The sequence below is a fragment of the Diadema antillarum genome, unplaced genomic scaffold (assembly GCF_040938485.1).
Source record: "Diadema antillarum isolate AM-2024a unplaced genomic scaffold, OU_Dant_1.0 seq00000028_RagTag, whole genome shotgun sequence".
NCBI classification, from domain to species: Eukaryota; Metazoa; Echinodermata; class Echinoidea; order Diadematoida; family Diadematidae; genus Diadema; species Diadema antillarum.
Window position 1 is genome coordinate 337,345 of NW_027271144.1, and position 20,336 is coordinate 357,680.

At 36.7% G+C, this 20,336-nt stretch overlaps 1 protein-coding gene across 1 annotated transcript in view; it reads right to left on the bottom strand.

The window, feature by feature from the left end:
• LOC139725223 (uncharacterized) overlaps positions 1-11,214 on the bottom strand; it is a gene marked incomplete at its 3' end in the record, with an annotated part of 91,625 nt that extends 80,411 nt beyond the window's left edge. Inside the window, exons 1-2 of the mRNA XM_071636313.1 lie at positions 11,083-11,214; positions 431-678 (exon numbers count right to left, since the gene is read on the bottom strand). Of these exons, the coding sequence (XP_071492414.1) occupies positions 431-678; positions 11,083-11,179 (345 nt within the window). The remainder of the gene's footprint in view (positions 1-430; positions 679-11,082) is intronic.
• Between the last annotated feature and the right edge of the window lie 9,122 nt (positions 11,215-20,336).

Below are 20,336 nucleotides of genomic sequence, written 5' to 3' on the forward strand. Positions count from 1 at the left end.
GCACCTTCAAATGTTTGCAGTTATTTCATGCCCTGCTGACCCACATACAATGATTACCAGCTTTACCACTGTAGCTAAATTTTTGTAAGAAGAATTTAGGAATGAATTCTTAGAGGTGCCACGTCATTTCAGTAATAAGACAAGGATTTCAATGACTGTTGCTTGCTCTCAAAAGCACCACAGACAACTCCCGTTATAACAAAGTCCTTGAGACCACCAATTTTCCTTCACTGTATAAAAATGTTATTAATAGCTCAATAAAAAAAAGTTTATGAAAATATGTAAATAACAATTTAGGTACCTGAACTTTCACTTTGTTGTAATCAAAATTTTGTTAAATGTGTTCATTCTAACAAAAGTACACTGTAGACCTTACTTACACTCACTACATTTGCGCAAGTGGGGAAACTCAACACACACACACACTTACTTTTACAAAGTCTCCGTAAGGGGAGCCACAGTCCACAAAATTGTCGAGAGGCGTAAGAAAGAAGTCGCTGAAGTCCAGCTTGATGCGACCGCGTGGACTGCGGTGGCCTAGATGGAAGGTGTGCGTGGCTGCAGCCTGCGACAGATGCATGCTGGGAAATCCCGGTGAGGCGATGGTCCCATTACAAATGTCTGTGGCACTGTGGCTGCCATTGAGCCAAACCAAGTAGTGTTCACCTTGTTCTGTCTCTGCAAAGGAGAAGGAAGGAGAACGGAACTTTCTTTTTTTTTTGCATAAAGGAAAGAGATGTATTATACAATCTGTTTAAGGCAAAGGACCCTCTCTGCAGTACACTGGAGTGAAAAAACAATTTAAAAGAATTTGGTACAGCCCAGGATTGTCAGGAATGCACATGCAACGATTGGTTTTGTATACGGCAAGTTTGTGTGGGCCATGGAAGAGTTATAGACGGAGTGGCAACTCTACGTAATCCATCCAAACACATGTTTGGGTTCTAAAGCATTACACTAGGACGCTTAGAATTCATTTATGATTTGAAGTCATGCTTGGCTAGGCTCTCATTCCAAGACAAGATATGGAGCTGAAGGAAAAATTTTGCATTTCATTGAATTACGTACAAGCTGCATTTCAACATGAAATTTTGATTGAATACATATGTGTAGAACAGTTTAGGAAAGAATTCAAAGTTATAAACATGTATTTCTGATCTTGTAGTGTGCAAATCAAAATGAAAAGGAAATTATGTCCTCTTGAAAACTTTTAAAATATATTTCTGTAATGCGCACATTTGCACATGTAGGTTTCCTATCAGTTAACCTGTCATTTCTAAGTTTTCAAATACAGCACTCTGCTAAAGCCTCTGGGCATAATTTTCTACTTTTTGCCATTCAAAATGGACTTTTTACACTGTATTCTGCTTTTGAATGCTCTAATAATTCAACACATTTGCACTCATTGTTGCAAGCGCACTGAAAGAGAGTGCAAACAGCAGCAGGGGGAGGTCCTTCCTGCTGTAAGAGTGCGCATCCTGATTACTGAGATGCTCCATTTTTGTCAAAGCACCTGGGTACCACCTGTAGTTAAGCGCATAACTTCTTGGCGGTGCCGAGCATGACTTCAAAGGAGAGCGTATGTAGTTCCTTCTCCATCTGTAACACCTTCCTGGCGTGAGCATAACATTTTGGGTAATGAGACTTGTGCAACAGATCTGAGAGTGGTTAAACCAAGGAGGTTTTATACATGGAGTTCCAACTAGCTGTAATTATTCAAACAGTTGTAAGATTTCTATTGATGTACAAAAGAATTCGACAGGTGCACTTGTGCCTTTGATGATCGATATTCGACACCGCCGTCTTGCAGAGCAATCTGAAGATTCATTTTGAACGTTATCATAATGTTGGCCATATTTTGCTTATTTATTTATTAAATGAAATGAAATTTCACGTAAGGATAAAGCATGTAAAACAAAAGTCAATTCCGTCCAGAAATTTGTGCCAAAGTGTAAATCAGAGCTGTACCATGTGAAAATGTTTAAAACTGTTCCTGGAAAACTGGTTTGATCACTTTTCCGCTTGATTTCCACAAATGAAACTAATATGGAATAATCTTCAAGTATAATTCTTTATTGATAGATATATCAGATTAGTGCCCGGGTATGCCCAGTCGAGTAATTTTCATCTTTATTTCAGCATTTTTGCTCAATTTCTATTCGCGCATCCTCGTGTCTGTACCACCAACCTTTTATTAGAAGGGATATGCGAAAAGTAATCGCCATCACAAAGACATATCTTCCTTTGAAAGTGGCTGGTGATTATGCAAGGAGACACGAGTCAATATTGTCTTCATATCTGCGCGGCAGATCCTGTTTGGCACATGCTTCAAATATTTTTGAGCGGCGGCTTCGAACATGGGATCAAAGGGAATTACACTGTTGTTACTCCATCTCTTGAACCTCCTTGGTTAAACTCACGACTCTGAACCACAGAAGAGCAAGACAAGGTGTTTTCTCCTATTCAGATGCAGCAAAAATAGTGGTTCTTCCCGCCTAGAAAACATAATGTGCATTGTGTATGTTACAAGAAACATTACATTGGCATGTTGTTCAATACAAGAAGTACTCAATTAAATTTGTGAAAATTTAACCAGTTGCAAAGGAATGTACGATATGTCAAACACAGCATAAATCTTTGTCTTTGAACATGTAATGTGCATCAAATGTACTGCCTGAGAATCAAGAAAAGTGCTGACTTGCTGTCCATGCAAACAGAATTAGTGCAGTGATACTTGTTCTGTTTAATCAAGGGAAATGAATTATTGTATTATTGTAGATTTACAGGAATAAACAATAGTTTAAAGGAAGAGTAAAGTTTTGGTTGAGATGGAAATTTAGCTTTTAACTCTTTGTGTGATAATTAGAAACTTCCCATACTAAATACTAAAGAGCACGTGATTCTAAGAACAATTAAAAGCTTATTTGATAAAAATCAGTTTTGAAATGGCTGAGGTATCCAAAAACAAAGTAAAACAAAGCGACTCTTATAAAAGGTGGGTCCCCCTTCCTAGTATCTTTTGTTTTGGATATCTCATCCATTTAAAAAACAATTTTCATCAAAAAAAGGTTGAATTCTTTTTGGAATTACATGGCCTGTCATATTCTTTATCATCTCACCAAAAAAGTTAGAAACCTGAAGCCAGGTCTCAACCAAAACTATACCATCCCCCGTAACTGAATTTCTCATCTAATTCATGTAACAATGCACTCCATATCTATTCTTCTGCAAGTTTGAAATGGCCTGATTGGTCCATCTACCTTTGTGCAATTCATTGTATCATTGTTATTGTTATGGTGATGAATCACATACATGTACTCAAGTAATTCTGAATTTCACATCTACTGTAGATAACTATGGAACATCCTTTGATAATCCATGTTTAATAGCTTTTTGCAGCCAAATATGGTGAGTGCATTCAATACAGGGAAAAGTATTGATTCTGAAGTTCAAAGTTCGAGGAAATAACAATTGTATGTCTAGTTCATAGCCAAAATCTAAACATTACCAGGTAAGTATGGCTTGAAATTAATTGCTGCACAGTGCGTGCTTTCAAACAATGGCAGTATACCCCATTTACACAAAAATCTGAATCTGCAGTCTATGAATAGAAATGATACATGGCATACAGTATGTAGACATGGTGGAAACAAGTCTACAGCTTTTCTTTTTGTACATGTGACATATTGTCCCACGTGTCTGTTTGCTATCTTGTTTTATGTTTCACTGGGACAAAGGGAAGGAGAAAAAACAAACTGAAATTATTTGGGAGAAACGAAATTTGAAAAGTGTTGACTTAGCTCAATTGCCCCACTTTGGACTTGCTGCAACAGGAAGGTTAATTCTACTCAAGTGAAATTTGAGGACATTAAAAGCTTTGCCAGCTGTCATTAAAGACATCATCAAGCATTTCTGATATAGTTTGCATGAGGTATTAAGCAATACGAGTTATAGGTCTGCATCCATGTATTACTTTTTTATCTCAGATTTCTTGAAGACTTCAATACTCTAAGTACTGAATACAACATTTTCATCTCAAATCTGATGCTAGAGCAGCACTCACTGAATTTTTAACACGTCATATTGTGGAGCACTAGAGGGGACCTTTTATGCATCATTTCTAATTTTCAATCAAGGGCTTACAGTATCATCCTATGCCTATTCAGATTACAGGAATTTATCTCTGATACAACGGCACATGAATAAAGACATGGAATGGAATGCCTTTATATGTTCTCAAGATTAAGCACTCTTTGTTGCGAGTTACATGTTATATGCAATGATACGTGGAAGAGGGGTTCAAATCAGTTAGGTACCTTTAAGTCCAAAGACATGTGCTATTTCAAAAATGCCTCATAATGCCTTAGCCAGACACCAGCATTCACAGCCCTGCAGGGTGTTCCTATTCTTATAGCAAATGGGGCCTTCACTGCATCCAAGCACCCAGGTATTGCAATTCCACGCAACATGGATGGCATGAATTTGATATGCGCACAGAAAAGGGAAGGAGGGAGGGGGCAGCAGCTTTTTGTTTTGTTTTTTTCCTCATGCACGAGGAAGCCATTCCGTACCTCCCTTGGGGTAAATCCATTAAGACAACAATATCAATGCCAAAATATGTTCAGCTGGCTCCGGAAGGAGCATACTTCATATGCCTCTCCCAGCTCAAGGGATGGCTCACTTACTGCACTGCATAGAAGTTTTGTGCCTGGTGGGATGAACAGTGATATACGGGTTAGTCAAATACTATCAGCAATCGCATAAACATGATCACATGATAATGGAGCATTTGATATTTCTGCCCATGGGCAGATAACTTGGTTATGTTCCCCCACCAAAAAAGACAAATATATATACCAGGTATATACTGAAATTGGGGGAGGACATTTTGGGGCTAAATGGCAAGTGGTACTGCGATGATGAATGACGAATTGCTGAGTAAAATTAAAGATTCAATTGTCAAATTCCATAAAATGTAAAACTCAGTGATGGATGCTAGCAATGCATTCATGGAAATGTACTCTCTAAAAAAAAACCCGCGTGAAAATATTCACTCTTGAAGGAGTGAATACAAAAAAGAGTGAATTTAGAGTGAAATTGGAGTGAATTTTGAGTGAAAATGTTCATTTTCACTCGTTTTAGAGCAACCTCAGGGATCACTCCAAAATCTTCACGTGATCCCTGCGGGCGGTCACTCCAAAATTCACTCCAATTTCACTCTAAATTCATTCTCTTTTTTGTATCCACTCCTTCAAGAGTGAATATTTTCACTCAATTTTTTTTAGAGAGTAATTTTGGGAAGCAATGCGTGATAAGATTGGGTATGCACTGCGTGCCCAGAGAACAAATGCACACTGTATGTCCGTTGGGCTTGGTGATGAGGCCACAATAGTAATTTAAAGATTAAAAAATACTGATTTAAAAGTTTATGTGTGGCATTCACCATAACAAGGTGGTTCCTGACTGCAAGAACATTCTCCCAGAATAATAACAAAATGTACTCCAACTACTTAAACATGGTTCAAAAATACTGGAAAATGATGTGGCTCATAAAGTCCTCAGGAGAAAGTGTATAGCTTTGAAAACAGCACATTACCATCAAAACTGTTTTTTTTTTTTCGTTACAGATATTACAGGTGGCTCTAAGTTACTTTTTAGAATCAAAATAGCAAAGCATCAAATGTTCCCATCTTAGGTGTGGTCTGTAGAAAACTGAACTGAATCTCAAATAGCAAGTTTTCATTTATACTTTGTTGAATAATCAAAGGTAATGACATCTCAATCTCATGTTACATCATAGCCATAAAAGTGAAAAAAAAATGACCTTTACACAAGTTTATATTGACCTAATCAAATGTTTGTACAGAATGCTTTCATACTGACATTGGCTTTCAAAACTTTATAATCAAAATGGTATGTTGATGCTACAAAGTTAAGTTTGCTATGTTTACTCTATATGCTGAATATTTTGCAGCCTGGCTTTTATTTTCACAAATTTTGGAAGTCAAGTACTATTTGCAAATTTAAAAACAAGCAAAAATATCAACTCCAACCAGATATGAATGTGACGTGCATGCATACGTCTCTCCGTTCAGTCCAGTACTGCATGATCACGAAGTTAACCACTCACAAAGTTGTTGGGAAATCTTGATTCGTGAAAAATTCAAGACTCGCTAAATATATGGCATAAAAAAATTATATACAGTATAACAGTGCATGTTTGTTTGAGTATGTTCATTCACATGTATGATCTATTTGTGCATCTGTACAGCAAGACTGCCTACAGTGGACTCACATGTATGTACACATACTGCAAAAAAAAAAAAAAACTTTATGCACGCTATGAAAAAGGAAATCTTGAAGTATTTTACAGTGACTAAGAAAGTGACTTGAATAGTTAGAATAATAGAAGGTAATTTGGTAAGCCTGTTGGTTGTCGGCATATTTCGCACAAATGAGTTGCGCACGGTGCCCAGGGCAGATCGCGAAGGCATATATTCATGCCCATCAGCTAGCATGTCTCTCAATTTTCAAGCTTTAGCTAGCATGTCTCTCAATTTTCAAGCTTTGCAATGAAATTTATGAACATATTGGGTAGTTACCCACACAGCTGCATACCTGGAAGTCTTAAATCTCTGTCAAATTGACAGGCCTTACCCAATAACTGCGCTGTAATCACATTAAGGGCTCCAAACAGGGTAATACTTGGTCGATGACCCATGCGATCTTTCTGCATTCAAAATTGGCTCCATTGCTGCACATATGAATATAAATTGCTCCCGTGGTAGCGGTGGTTGCCATGATCTCATCTGATTTATGTGCACATTTGTACGCATGATTGATTTTTGCCTGACTTCTATTTACTGCTAAATTGGAAATTCTACAAGGGTGCACAACGGTCTCCTTTTTTTTTTCTCCGTCGTAAACTGCAGGCTTGGGAAGTTATAGTATGTTTTGGAGCATTACATGTAATCAGTCCACACATTTTGTTACATAATTCCAGTGTCCTTCTCCAGGTCATTAAATGTTATTTAAGTATACGTTAGAATGTATGAATGTAAACTTTTTGCTCAGTAGACACACAATCTGTCTTTATCTGATAGAGTAAATACATGTACACAATGATATCTAAAAATGAAAATAAGCATCCTTGCTTAATTGATATCGAAAGATTTCATTTCATTCATTTCATTTCATTTATCGATTTATTCATTTATATCATACTGAATATCACTCGTTTATTCTCTTGAAAATTTAGTACTATAGGTTCATGCAGTACATTCATTGAATACTGAAACAGAGATAAGATAATACAGAATTATGTATAGGAACATAGTGATGGTATCACATTTCCCTCAGTATCTCTGTCATGCACACAAGCAGACTGGTTGTTGATACTACAATATGTTATGCAGCTTGCAAGTTTTAACCCAATAATGCAGTTCAAATGAAGTGTTTGCTTCCAGCAAACATACACTGAGTTCTCACACTGCCCCCAGGCATCCCCAGTGACTCATAGCAACATATTTGTAATTCATTTCATACTCAACTGTGAAAGTCAGACCCCATTCACACTTAAAAACTAGTTATCCCGTGTATCATGAAGGATTTTTTCTTAACACTATGTAACCATAGGCTTCATTTTTCAATACATACATTACACTCTTTCATCTAAATGAGACAACCTAAACTTGCTAATGAACCTTCTGGGTGTGCAAGCTAGAATCTGAAGCACATTTGTGAAAGATCCTGTGAAGGATCACAGTCTCTGTGAAGTTAAAATGATTCGAAGATACTGAGCTTGCAAACATGCTTATAACACCATGCCTATTCTCAGAACAGTGTCATCTAATAATCAGAATGCTCATCTGTGCCTTGCCTGACAGAGCAACAGATATATTCAAGTGTGCATATTTGATGGGACCAGTCTAGTTACTTACACGTAGTCAGCAGAGCAAAAAAAAATACAAAAATACAAGTAATCCAGTTGAATGCATACATTTTCAACAGTGTTAAGTGCACATTTGTGTTACCAGTATGTATTCCACTGCATTCATTTATTTGGGGTCACTATGATAAGACCACAACCATCTTTATTTTTTCAATGTGAATGGGAGCTTTGGCACACGAGACTCGACATAATCACTCCTCACTTAAACCAGAAGCCCGCAATGAGATGAAGGAGTACACTTTACCTCTTCCTCTCAATATTTGGACCAAAATAATGTTTGCACACACAGTTAGTTAGGGGTGCACTGGGTGAATGATTTGTTTCCATCGTTTTTTCCTACCACAGTTTTAAGTCAGAAATTCTGCACATTCGGTTAACACATGTATCTCTCTTGAGAACACAAAAATAAACATAAAAGTCTATAGGGGACACAAATAGAACCAAAAAAAATGTTATCATTGTTCTGGTGTTTTTTTTAACTTACCTTAAATAAGCTACCAGGACAGATGGTATGTTCAAATTAATGAGCATACAGTACAGTCTATAAGCTGGCTTTCATTTTTTGAAAGAGATTTTTTTCTTTTAAAAAGCCATATTGCCCCATGAGATTTGACCAAATGACACTACATCTATATCCATTTATGTGCTAAAGACTGAAACATAGTATGTTCATTGTTGCACTGGTCATCTTCAAATTGATCTAATAGGGTTATAATAATGTAACAGGAATTGTTTAATCTCTTGAAGACAATCACTATAATCTGTATTGGGACACACAATGCTTCTAGCCCTATATTTCTCTTGTGTGTTATATTTGTTTTATTCTAATTGTTACCATTCATCATAAACTTCCATATGAATGAAAGAAAAAAATAGATAAAAACTTTCTTTTATTGGAGTAATTCTTTATTGTACATTATTACCTTATCTCATTGTCTGATCAGTTCTAAAATTTCTCTAATTCTTTAAAATTGTGAAATATTTCTGCCTGATGGTTGGCATTTTTATTGTTCATAAGGAAGGTCTTTAGAAATTAGGCAAAACAATATACCATTGGAAAATGTAGCTTTTGAAAAAATGAAAGAACCTTTAGAAATAAATTTCATGTTTGGCTGTATTTTGTGCGGACATGTGACATGAATACAAACATATGCATATACGCCGTTTACAATGACACATGAATGTCATTAATGTTATTACACAAAGGAATCACATATTTTACTGGACATGATCAATATATATTCTTTATATCAGTCATGCATCAAAGGTCTTACTGACAAAGCTATACATGTATATATACATGATGTAGACATAAAGAGAATTTTAAGAGATTTTTTTTTTCTACCTATGCTGATATTTGTGGGGTAGAAGACCTGCGGGTCATGGTAATCAAGTTTACCTTTTCTTGCCCCTGGCAGCTCTGTTTTCTATGTCACAATTTTTTTTTTTAATTTGTGCTTTGTCTCTGTGTTATAATTTTTCTTATCTTTGTTATACTGAATCAAATTTGTTCTGTGTTTACCAATGAACACATTTTAAATACCAAATAAATAATAATAATACTTCTTTTCCCAGGTGTGTGTGTGTGTGTGTGTGTGTATGTGTGTATGTGTTGTGTGTGTTCAAAGAATGAGGGGTGGGGGAAGTATGTGTGTGTTTGCATCAATCTCAATGCTCTGGACCGATGTCGTCAGAGCGGGAAGACCAACGCGTGATCCAAACAATCTCTCAATCCCCTCCTTGCTCATCCATCAACACATTTTTAAGCGAAAACACAAGTGACAATCCCCTCAAACACAAGCCTTCCTCCCCCACCCCCAAACCTGCCCCTCTTCGTACCATCCCATTATCAAAAGCGCATCACGAGAAGATTCTAACTCTTCTTCTTCCTCCCCATCTCTCTGCTCTACTTCCTCACGATTGCTGCTGCAGGAGAAGAAAAAAAAGAAAGAAAGGCCCTTGTAACACGCATTTTGCCCTTTTCCAGCTCATTCCCCCTTATCCTCGACCCTCGATCAATGGTCGAGCTCCATTACGTATGAAGAGCAACGACTGCGTCTGCATCCGCACGAGAGAGAGGCGGGTTTAATGCGCCTAATCATACACCCGGCAAGGGAGGGGAATGAAAATTAGAGAAGTGTACCGCTAGATTAATGAACACGTGGATGAGTGAGAGGAAGAGTTGTAGCGGCAGAAAGCATGCAGCAGTGGAGAATTTATTAAATCTATGGAGTACTACAGGATAAAAACATCACTTTTATCTTGTTGCCTGCCTGCAAAATTCTGTCTGTCGGGAAAATTTGCTTGCAAGAATCTTGTACAATCATGGCAACTGTGTAGTCTGAAGAAATGACAAATGGAATTCAATCCCAATGAATTTAATTTTGCATCAGTTTTTTTTTTTCCCGAGGTAATCTCAAGAGAACCTATACTTCTGCTCCACTTAATCTCATGTCAGACACTTGATTAATTGATGCCTCAATTCTGAATCAAGATGCCAATCCTGAGAGACAGAAAGTCTCTGTCACTTACAGTGAAATTCATCAATCTATGTGACTTTGAATTCAAATCAGCTCTATTTGTCTGCGGGTGTAGATTGGTGCAGCTTCAGTAGCAGTATCTCATTTGATGCAATGTTTGATGAAAACAAGACTGAAATACTACAACAACAGTGGTGGAGATTACTTAGAAAGTTTGAAACTGAAAAAATTTCAGCTCATTACCTAGCAGTAGGTATACTCATTCTGCATGCCAACATTAATCATCATCATTTTTCTGTCTTTAGGCAGGTGATGGGGTTGGGAACAAGAAACAAAAAGAAAATGGCCCATAATCTCATTTTCCCATTGCAGGTGAGTGAGAGAATTTGTGCAAGAGAAGAAGGGTATGTTGACTGTTATTCTAAAGCATTCTCTAGAAGGACATTTTCTTCATTAAACCAGCCATTTTAGATGTCATGAAATTTAAAAAAATATATATGAAAGAACAAAGCCAAATGCCAGAGGGGCTTGAACACTTGAATCTTCATATTTTCAACATTTCCTCTGAAGAGAGCCCTCACTAGCTCAGCCATTGATTGAAAACTGATCATTCTGCAATATGATGGAAATCAATGAAACATATCCCCTTACCTGGCAGCTTGGGTTGTTGGCTGGCAAAGACCAGTAGAGTTAGACTCCACGACAGGAGTTCCGTCAGCAACAGCATCTGATGAATAGGTCTCAGCATTTTGTACCTCTTTTTTGTGTGTTGTCTGTAGATCTGATGAAACCCCTCCTTCACAAATCTCTTCCAAACTTCATGCTTTGTTCCTCGTGTATGAAAATCCAGTAGACGCAATCAGACACTGAGGGAAAAAAGACATAAATGCTAGAGTTAAATGCTATGTAATGAAACTTAAAGGACAAGTTCACCTTCATAAACATAAGGATTGAGAAAATGAAACAATATTAGTAGAACACATCAGTGAAAGTTTGAGGAAAATTGGACAATCGATGCAAAAGTTATGAATTTTTTTAATTTTTGTGTTGGAACCGCTGGATGAGGAGACTACTACAGCTTGTGAGTCATATGCGTACAACAGTATAAAGAAAATGTTAAAGAAAATTCAACGTATTTTCACTTTTTTCGCATAATAAAAGAGCACTTGACTTGCCTCTTTCTAAAGGCAGGGGGAATAATATTACCCATAACATGTGTCGGTAACGAGTCAGGGGAATGTGTACTTTTTTCAAAAGATGGAATTTTGTGAAATTCTCTTTATATTTTCCTTATATTGTTGTACGCATGTGACATCTAAGTTATTCATACACTGCAGTAGTCTTCTCATCCAGCGGGTACTGCACAAAAACTTCAAAAATTCATAACTTTTGAACGGATTGTCTGATTTTCCTCAAACTTTCAATGATGTGTTCTACTAATATTGCTACATTCTCTCAATCCTTATGTTTATGAAGGTGAACTTGTCCTTTAAATAAAAAAGAACAAAACTCTATACAGTATCTAAATTCTCCTTGTAAACATAACAGGTGTTCACACAAAACAGATCAGTCTCTACACATTTCCCCACATCTGGCATGCAGTACAGAATGGGTTGAAATTGCAAATTTACATCAAACATTGCATTTTTTCTCTATATATACAGTAGCATTTACACAAAAATGATGGTATATATATCACAGTGTCATTCTGTCATTCTATGTTTCCAGTGCTCCATAATGTCTGATGAATTACTGACAATTTTGAACAGTCAAACAAGAGTTCCTTGATTATTTTTTTTTCCTGGTTATTTGTTCAATTCAAGTAAAAGCTTTCTTTGAGATGCTTTCCAAAGAGAGATAAGATACATATTATTAAATACATACATCGTGTACATCACATGTACTACATACATATACTAGGTGTTTCAAAAAACATTTCCCACTTTTGATTCTTAATAATTCAAAAACCATATATCAGATAACACTGTCATTGATATGAGTGATAGCTGAATAGTGTACAATTTGGTTGAAGGTAGTTTAAATATGAAAGCATAAATAGGTTTCATGAAATCCATGATTAATTTCAAAGTTAGGTTCCAGACTTTGCTCTATTTTCAACCCTCTGTACAAAATTTCACTTTGCACAGGGGTCAATGGGTGTGTATGGGAGTGTGAGTTAACACTCTGACAATGGTCCTGAACAATGGCCAGGGTTTGAATGCTTCATTATTCATTCATGAGAAATTCCACTATCACAGCTAGTCTTTATTCAGCCTCTGGCAGTATCTGTGTAAAGTCAAACGCCTGTCGATACTGTCGTTGAGTCGCGTCAGTGCTCTCCCTACTTCTGAAAAACAAAATTACGATGAATACCTTCTGTACTATCGTAAACATGGTGACAGGAAGCAAAGAAAATCAATTAGAGTATACACTTGTGTATATGGAGCCTTAAATAAATCTACTCTGAAACAAATCGCCCCAATGATAAATGCTGCTGAACTCTTTACCAAAAATGATCTCTTTTTATCGAAAAAGCGAAAAATTTGTCAGACTATTTAATTAGTAGACAGTTGTATTAAAATGAGGAACTTTAGATCATTCATGCTTATTTATATCCCAAATTTAGTGATATGTCAGAAACAAAATTTGAAAATGATTGCCAGCTGGAATGAAATGTGGTGTTTGCAAGCACTTTACCGTGCATGAATTCAGACTAGCAGTGCCCAGGGCAATCCACATGAATTATTGATTAAGCATTCATGTGCCAGGGAGCGCCAGACTGACGCCTAGTCAACAGGTGGTTCAGGGATGTCCATTGTTCAGGGCCATTGTTAGCACACACTCACATACACATCATTGGTTCCTGTGTGAAGTTCAATTTTTGTACAGAGGGTTAAAATTTGACCAAAATCTGAAACCTTACTTCAAAATCAATCTTAGATTTAATGAAACTGATTTATGCTTTCACGTGCAAATTACCTGCAACCAAATTGTACACTATCCAGCTATTACTCATATTAATGACAGTTTTATCGAATGAATAGTTTTTGAAATATTTATGATCAAAAGTGGGAAATGTTTTTTGAAACACCTAGTACTTCAAGAAGTATGTAACTGCATTTATGCTGATGATATACAGTTATATATTTCTTATGACCCGAAGACTCCTGGAGCTTCTTTTAATGCCATTACTAAACTTCAAATGTGTATTTTAGATATTAAGAAATGGATGGTAGCAAATAAGTTGAAACTGAATGATTCGAAGACTGAGTTTTTTGTAGCAGCTTCAGCCCACAATCTGCGCGGTCTTTCAAACATTCAGCTCAATGTTGGTTGCACATTAATTAGCCCCTCAGAAACAATAAGAAATCTTGGTGTTATTTTTGATCGTCGAATGTCAACGTCTCAACATATTTCTAAAATTTGTAGTACTGTTATGTTTTATTTAAGAAATATTGCTAGGATTAGGAGATTTATTGATCAATCTGCATGTCATAACGCAGTGCGTTCTTTAGTTCTATCCCGTATAGATTATTGTAACGGGCTTCTCTCTTCCATTCCTTCAACTCAACTGGATCGTGTGCAGCGACTTCAAAATTGGGCAGCCCGATTAGTGTTTCAGGTTTCTAGGGACCACCCATCTCAGCCACTTCTGAAGTCGTTGCACTGGCTTCCTTTGAAGCAACGGATAATTTTCAAATTAGTTTTGTTTGTTTATAAAATCCTTAACGATCAAGCTCCGAAATATTTAGACGCCTGTTTGACTTTATATACACCTACTAGAAATTTGAGGTCATCTAGTGATCCACTTCGTCTCACATACTCTGTTACTCGCACCTTAGCCGGTGATAGGACATTTACTGTGTCTGCTTCAAAGCACTGGAACAATTTACCACTTACCGTTGGACAGTCTCCATCAGTCAGTGTGTTCAAAAAAGCCTTGAAAACACATCTTTTCAGTAGCAACTAGTTCGTAGCTGTATATATATAACATTTATCCAATTATACATACTGTCGTACATGTTTTGAATTGATTGTAAGCGCTTTGGGCCTTGTGGGAAAAGCGCACTATAAATAATAGTAATTATAATAATTAACATTTTTCCAAAAGACAAAAATATATATTTATTTACAAATATACAATGTGCATATAACCATTTGAACATGATCTGTTCTATTATTTTCTGCTGGCAAGGTCTGTAGTCAGTGGCACATATCAAATCCTTCACAAGCTGCATTTATGTGTAGTTTTCAATGATTCAATGATATTTATGCTGCATATGTTGAATCAATTCTATAAGCCCCATCCATGTACGAATTTTAGGTAAGAAAAAAAGAAGATTCATAGGTCCCAACAAAAAGTACAAGGCATCTTCTAAGGTTTTGTCATAGAACAATCAAACAGAAATTAAAACAAATGTGGGGCAAGTCATGTCACATGCCTTCATGTAGAAAAACAAGAGATTATTACTGATATTACACCTTGGAAAGATCTATATCACAATGATCAATGGGTATAAATTTCTTCCTTTTTTTCTAGTTTGTTTTCTAGTTCCAAAGGGTCTCCATTGGTTAAAGTCATAGATAGAATCAAATATAGAAAAGATGAATAATTTGACAAAAATGTACTTAGTGAGTATAGGGGGCAGGTATAAAGTTCACTGCATCTGTGAAGTTTCATAAACTCTCCACTCCCCTTATCTGTCAGCTCTGTGTAATATGTAGGCATTCTCTCTTTCCCTTTTCCCCCTCTTCTCACTCTCATTGTTTTTGTTTTGTTTTTTGTCATATCTGATCTATACCAAAATGAATGTCTGCTAGACATGAAAGTGAGCACACATTACAGATCATTCTGCGAGGAGGCTTTAGCAAACAATTTGAGTGCAAATCTGATCTGTCAACACCAGGTGAAATGAAAACAGAACAGAGGAAAAAAGCTCTGGATTAAAATTCCCTTCAAGTGATTTCCAACTGTACACACAGGCAAGTACATAAGTAGTATGTTTTGATTGCCACTGCTAATGGTATTTTAATTGGAATTCACACAGGAACAGAGAAGTGATTATATTGAGCTGTGATACGTCATTGAGACTGAGAATGAAGAGCCCAGAGATGTTCCCTGCTCGGTACATATACAACACAAAAACAGGATGACTCTCTCTCTCTCTCTCTCTCTCTCTCTCACTTTCTCTTCTCCCTACTCGTGGGCTGTAATCATCATAATACATTTATCATCTCACGGCTCACGGTGTTATCAAGTCTGATCGATTTTGATTGCAATCAAACATCTGCGCAACAATTACGGCAGCGGAATCCATTAGGCATATAGCCAGCCAGCATAGACGTTTGGCGGATCCAACCTGACCTTGGCTTGTAAAGACCAACATTATATATATACCAGCATGCCAGGGCTGCTCATAGGGATGGCAACGAAGCAAAAGGTGCATGCAGCTCACATGAAGCATTACCTCACTCGTACATTGTCATCACTATCCAAGCAAACGCTGCGCGGCGGGCCTTGGTTCCAAATCCATTCCAGTGATTGATGCACACATGCCGACAAGTAACGCCAGCAGGATCCACTCGGAAAAATTGGGATATCCTGGGTAAACCTTGGATTGACAGACTACAACAGCGTCGAATAAGGGGGTATAGAAGCTCTCCTGACACCTGAGCAAATGATGCTATGATTAACGACTTTCTGGCAGGGTGCAGTAATGTAAATAATAGTGTTGAAACAACGAAGAGCTTCCTTCGCTGAGTGAACAAATTGGGCTTTGATTTGACATTCTTCATCCAACATGCACTGCTGACTACAATATTTGAGTTTTCATGTCCACAAGCACCATGTAATCAATCTGAGTTGCCAGGGCAACTCTGCAAAATTTTGTATAAAAAAGAAATCCCTTCCAAATATCCTACTCTCTAAAAAAAAAATCGAGTGAAAATTTTCACTCTAAAAAGAGTGAATACAAAAAAGAGTGAATTTCGAGTGAAATTGGAGTGAATTTCGAGTGAAATTGGAGTGAATTTCGAGTGAAATTGGAGTGAATTTTGAGTGAAAATGCTCATTTTCACTCATTTTGGAGTGACCTCAGGGATCACTCGAAGATTTTGGAGTGATCCCTGACGTCACTCCAAAATGAGCGAAAATGAGCATTTTCACTCAAAATTCACTCCAATTTCACTCGAAATTCAATCTTTTTTGTATTCACTCTTTTTAGAGTGAAAATTTTCACTCGATTTTTTTTTAGAGAGTACATGCATACTAGGAACAACTATGATTGTCTTGGTCTTTTTCTGCAAACTCTGCAGTGGATGTCAGCACAAAAAAAAAAGAAAAAATGTGAGATGTCTTCTTGCAAATTGCATACAAACTTAGAGAATCTGAATATTTCAAACCATCAAGTGCTCTGTGAAATTAGCACTTTCATAAATTGGATTGCTATAGTTATCTTTAATATAAGCTATCTGATGATGGTTGGTCAGAAATTGAAATCTACTATTACAGCTTACCTGTACATTTTTTCCCACTTTTGCACATTGCAAGTGTTCTTGGGTGTGAAAAACTTTAGTTGTTGTTGGCACAGAGTCTACATGCATATAACTATTTTGCATCACATGGAAAGGATCAAGCAAAATAGTTTTAGAATGTCAAGGAGCTTTGGTTAGAATCAGTTGCAGATCTGTCTGGCAGCCATGAAAACAAACAAACAAACAAACAAACAAACAAACAAACATCAGTTTCCACAATGCTGCTATGAAGGAATAGTGCATTATAATTGATGTACTCCAATGTTGGCCTTGCACTCTCTCCCTGCACTCTCTTTGGAAGATGCTGACACTCCCAATCAACTCTCTCCATCCCCCCAATATCTCCCCAACATTTTAGGTTAACCCTCTCCACACTGGAAATCTCTTAACACCATTGACAGTCTTTTGCAGTTTATGGTTGCCATTGATAATGCTAGAGTTGAGAGATTGAGAAGGGGGTCTACATGGTGTATAAGTGAGAAAGGCTGAGACAGGGTGAAACGAGACAATGAATAAAGCCCAAAATAACATTACAGAAAGAGATATGATGAAGAGAAAAGCAGAGAAGTGAGCATATGGTATACAGTAATTTCAAATGAAAATATGGCACGTGGTATCCATAGTGATTGGACGGTGATAAGCATACTTTGGACGGAGAAGACTGCGAGGAAGACAAAACAAAAAGAAATCGAGAGAGAGAGAGAGAGAGAGAGAGAGAGAGAGAGAGAGAGTCTGAAAAAAAGAAGGAGTTCATGTATGGCCAGCCATGGCTTTACACTATTTCTCAAAGATAATCAGTTATTACACAAAAAAACATGAAAAATGAAAAGGATTTCTGAATCCAGATCATAATTTCACCACCACCAAAAAAAAAAAAAAAAAAATCTTCAAAATGTCATCAAAATCCATTTATATACTGTAGAGTAGTAGACCTACTGCTAACAGACAAACTGAAACCAATACACACAAATGCAAACAAATACAAAAATATCCATGGCCATACAGGGAAAAAAAGAATAATCTCTATAATGCACTGCATGGTTTCCCTTATTCCAAAAAATTTATATGATACTGGAAATAAGGCTGCAGAGCACATTTCATTTTCCACAAAACCATCAAAGCAAGCACAGTTTCTCCTGATACAAATAATTTGGTGCTAATCATTTTAATGAATTGTAAATAATGACTATACATAGGGGGTATGTGCAACATAACAAGCCTTTTTGGACTTTCTATTCCCATCCCATTTTCCAATTATTTACATGCACAAAACTCTGATATTGAGCTTATGATATGTTCTTCATGTGCCTATTCTAAGTTTAAATATTTTCCTATTTTTTCCATAATCTTGCTTTGTTCCTTCAATGTTTTCACTATTACATATCTATACCTATAATGTAATTGATTATGCATTTCTAGTTATGACTTGGAATTGAAGATTTAAAGGCATCATATAGTTTGGGTTGAGATCTAATGTCAGGTTTTTGTCATTTTTCAGTGAGATGATGAGAAACCTCTTGTAAAAGATGAAAGATCATGTATTTTCAAGAGGAATTCAACGTTTATTTGTCAGTTTTGAAATGGCCGAGATATCCAATAAGGGCGATCCTATAATAAAAGGTGGGACCCAACTTTTATTACAATTGCCTTGTTTTACTTTGTTTTTGGATGTTTCAGGTATTACAAAACTCATTTCCATCAAATAAACTTTGAAGTCCTCTTAGAATGGTATGTTCTATACTATTTCATAAGTGGTTTCTTGGTATCTCACAAAAATTTAAAAGCCTAATTCTCATCATCTCCATCAATACTATACCATGCCTTTAATGGGATTGGATTGGGCATCATCATCATCAGACCATTGTAGTTACAATGTAGTCTGATATTGTATGATGCTCCTCTCTACATCCCATCCCTACCTCAGCTCCCTCTTTTTCTTTTTTAAAGTAAAGTCGAACTTTCAACATGCTGATTAAACCCAAAACTCTCATCCATTTTCTTCTGGTGATTCACCATGCATCATTCAGCCAACTGTCTGATTGCCAAACTTTCTCTCCAATCCACCAGAGATCTCATTTCAACGAAACAGAGAAACAGAACTAATGAAAATTGTACACTTGAGCCGGACTCAAATTCCTTACTTACATTTTCCACTATTAAAAAATGCAGCCCTGTGTGTTCTACTGTTTCTTTCTTGGGTTACTTCTTTTTTCCCCCTCTGTATTTCAATCCATCAATATTCCTTTCTGTACATCATTTTAAATATCTTGTAATAGTTTTCTGTGAGCGCATTGATATAATCTTACATCTCTCCCTGTTAAGAGTTGTAGCAAGTTTTCTTTTAGACTGTACTTTACACATCTACCACATTTAAAAACACAATTTCAACTGTTGTATATGGATGATACTGAGGTAAATGTAACGATTACATTGTTGCTTTCCATGTCATTGCTGATATCTCATATCATATCTAGCTTTCAACACTGATTTCTCACTTTCTATCCTTTTTCATCTACATTCATCAAGATGAAATCTTTCTTTTCAGTGTAAAACCTGGAAAATGGCCATGAAACCACACACACACCAGGTGCACACACAATATGTACCTCTTATCCATTTTCTTTACCTCATTTTAAAGGGGAAAATCACTCACACAGAGCACTTTTCAATCTATCACTCCAAATGGTCTCCATTTTGTGGGCTTGATCTACAATCCCCCATGTTCCAATCACACATTACACTTTGCCAGACACTTGTAGTTTAGAGTGTGATCCACTTCTAGCCATCTCAAGGCTTACAAGTAGATTGGAGTGATAATCACACATTAGCATCTCCTTGTGCGCATTTATTTATATCCTCATGATCTTGCACAACTTGATGCAGGGCCACGAATGGGCTTTCTCCCTCTTGATGAATTGGGCCATAGCTACTAGACTTACATGCACATCATTCCATGTTTTTAGTTTGTAGGAGAAGATGATTACACATTATCTAGATGAAGTTTCATTATTTCTATTCTAACCTTATATTGTGAATTGCTTGCTGATTGGCCTGCATGCTAGAGTGATTTCTTCATCGATCTGCACATACGTCTGGAAACTAATTATCAACGAATAGAGATTACATACATCCCCCTAATCCCTATTTTGTCACTATGACCTTCACATTGGTATGCCTGAGTGGGCCTGTTAACTTTGCAACTACAATGGGTCAAGTTTGGATGGTTTACTGAATGCTGATCCAAAAGCTTGGCAATTTGTAAAGCTGAGTGCCAGATACCTAAAGAATTTACCACATTCTACTTTCTAGTTCGGCAAACACAAAGAGAGAGACAATAAGGTATTTCTTTCCAAATGACATCTAAATGCAGC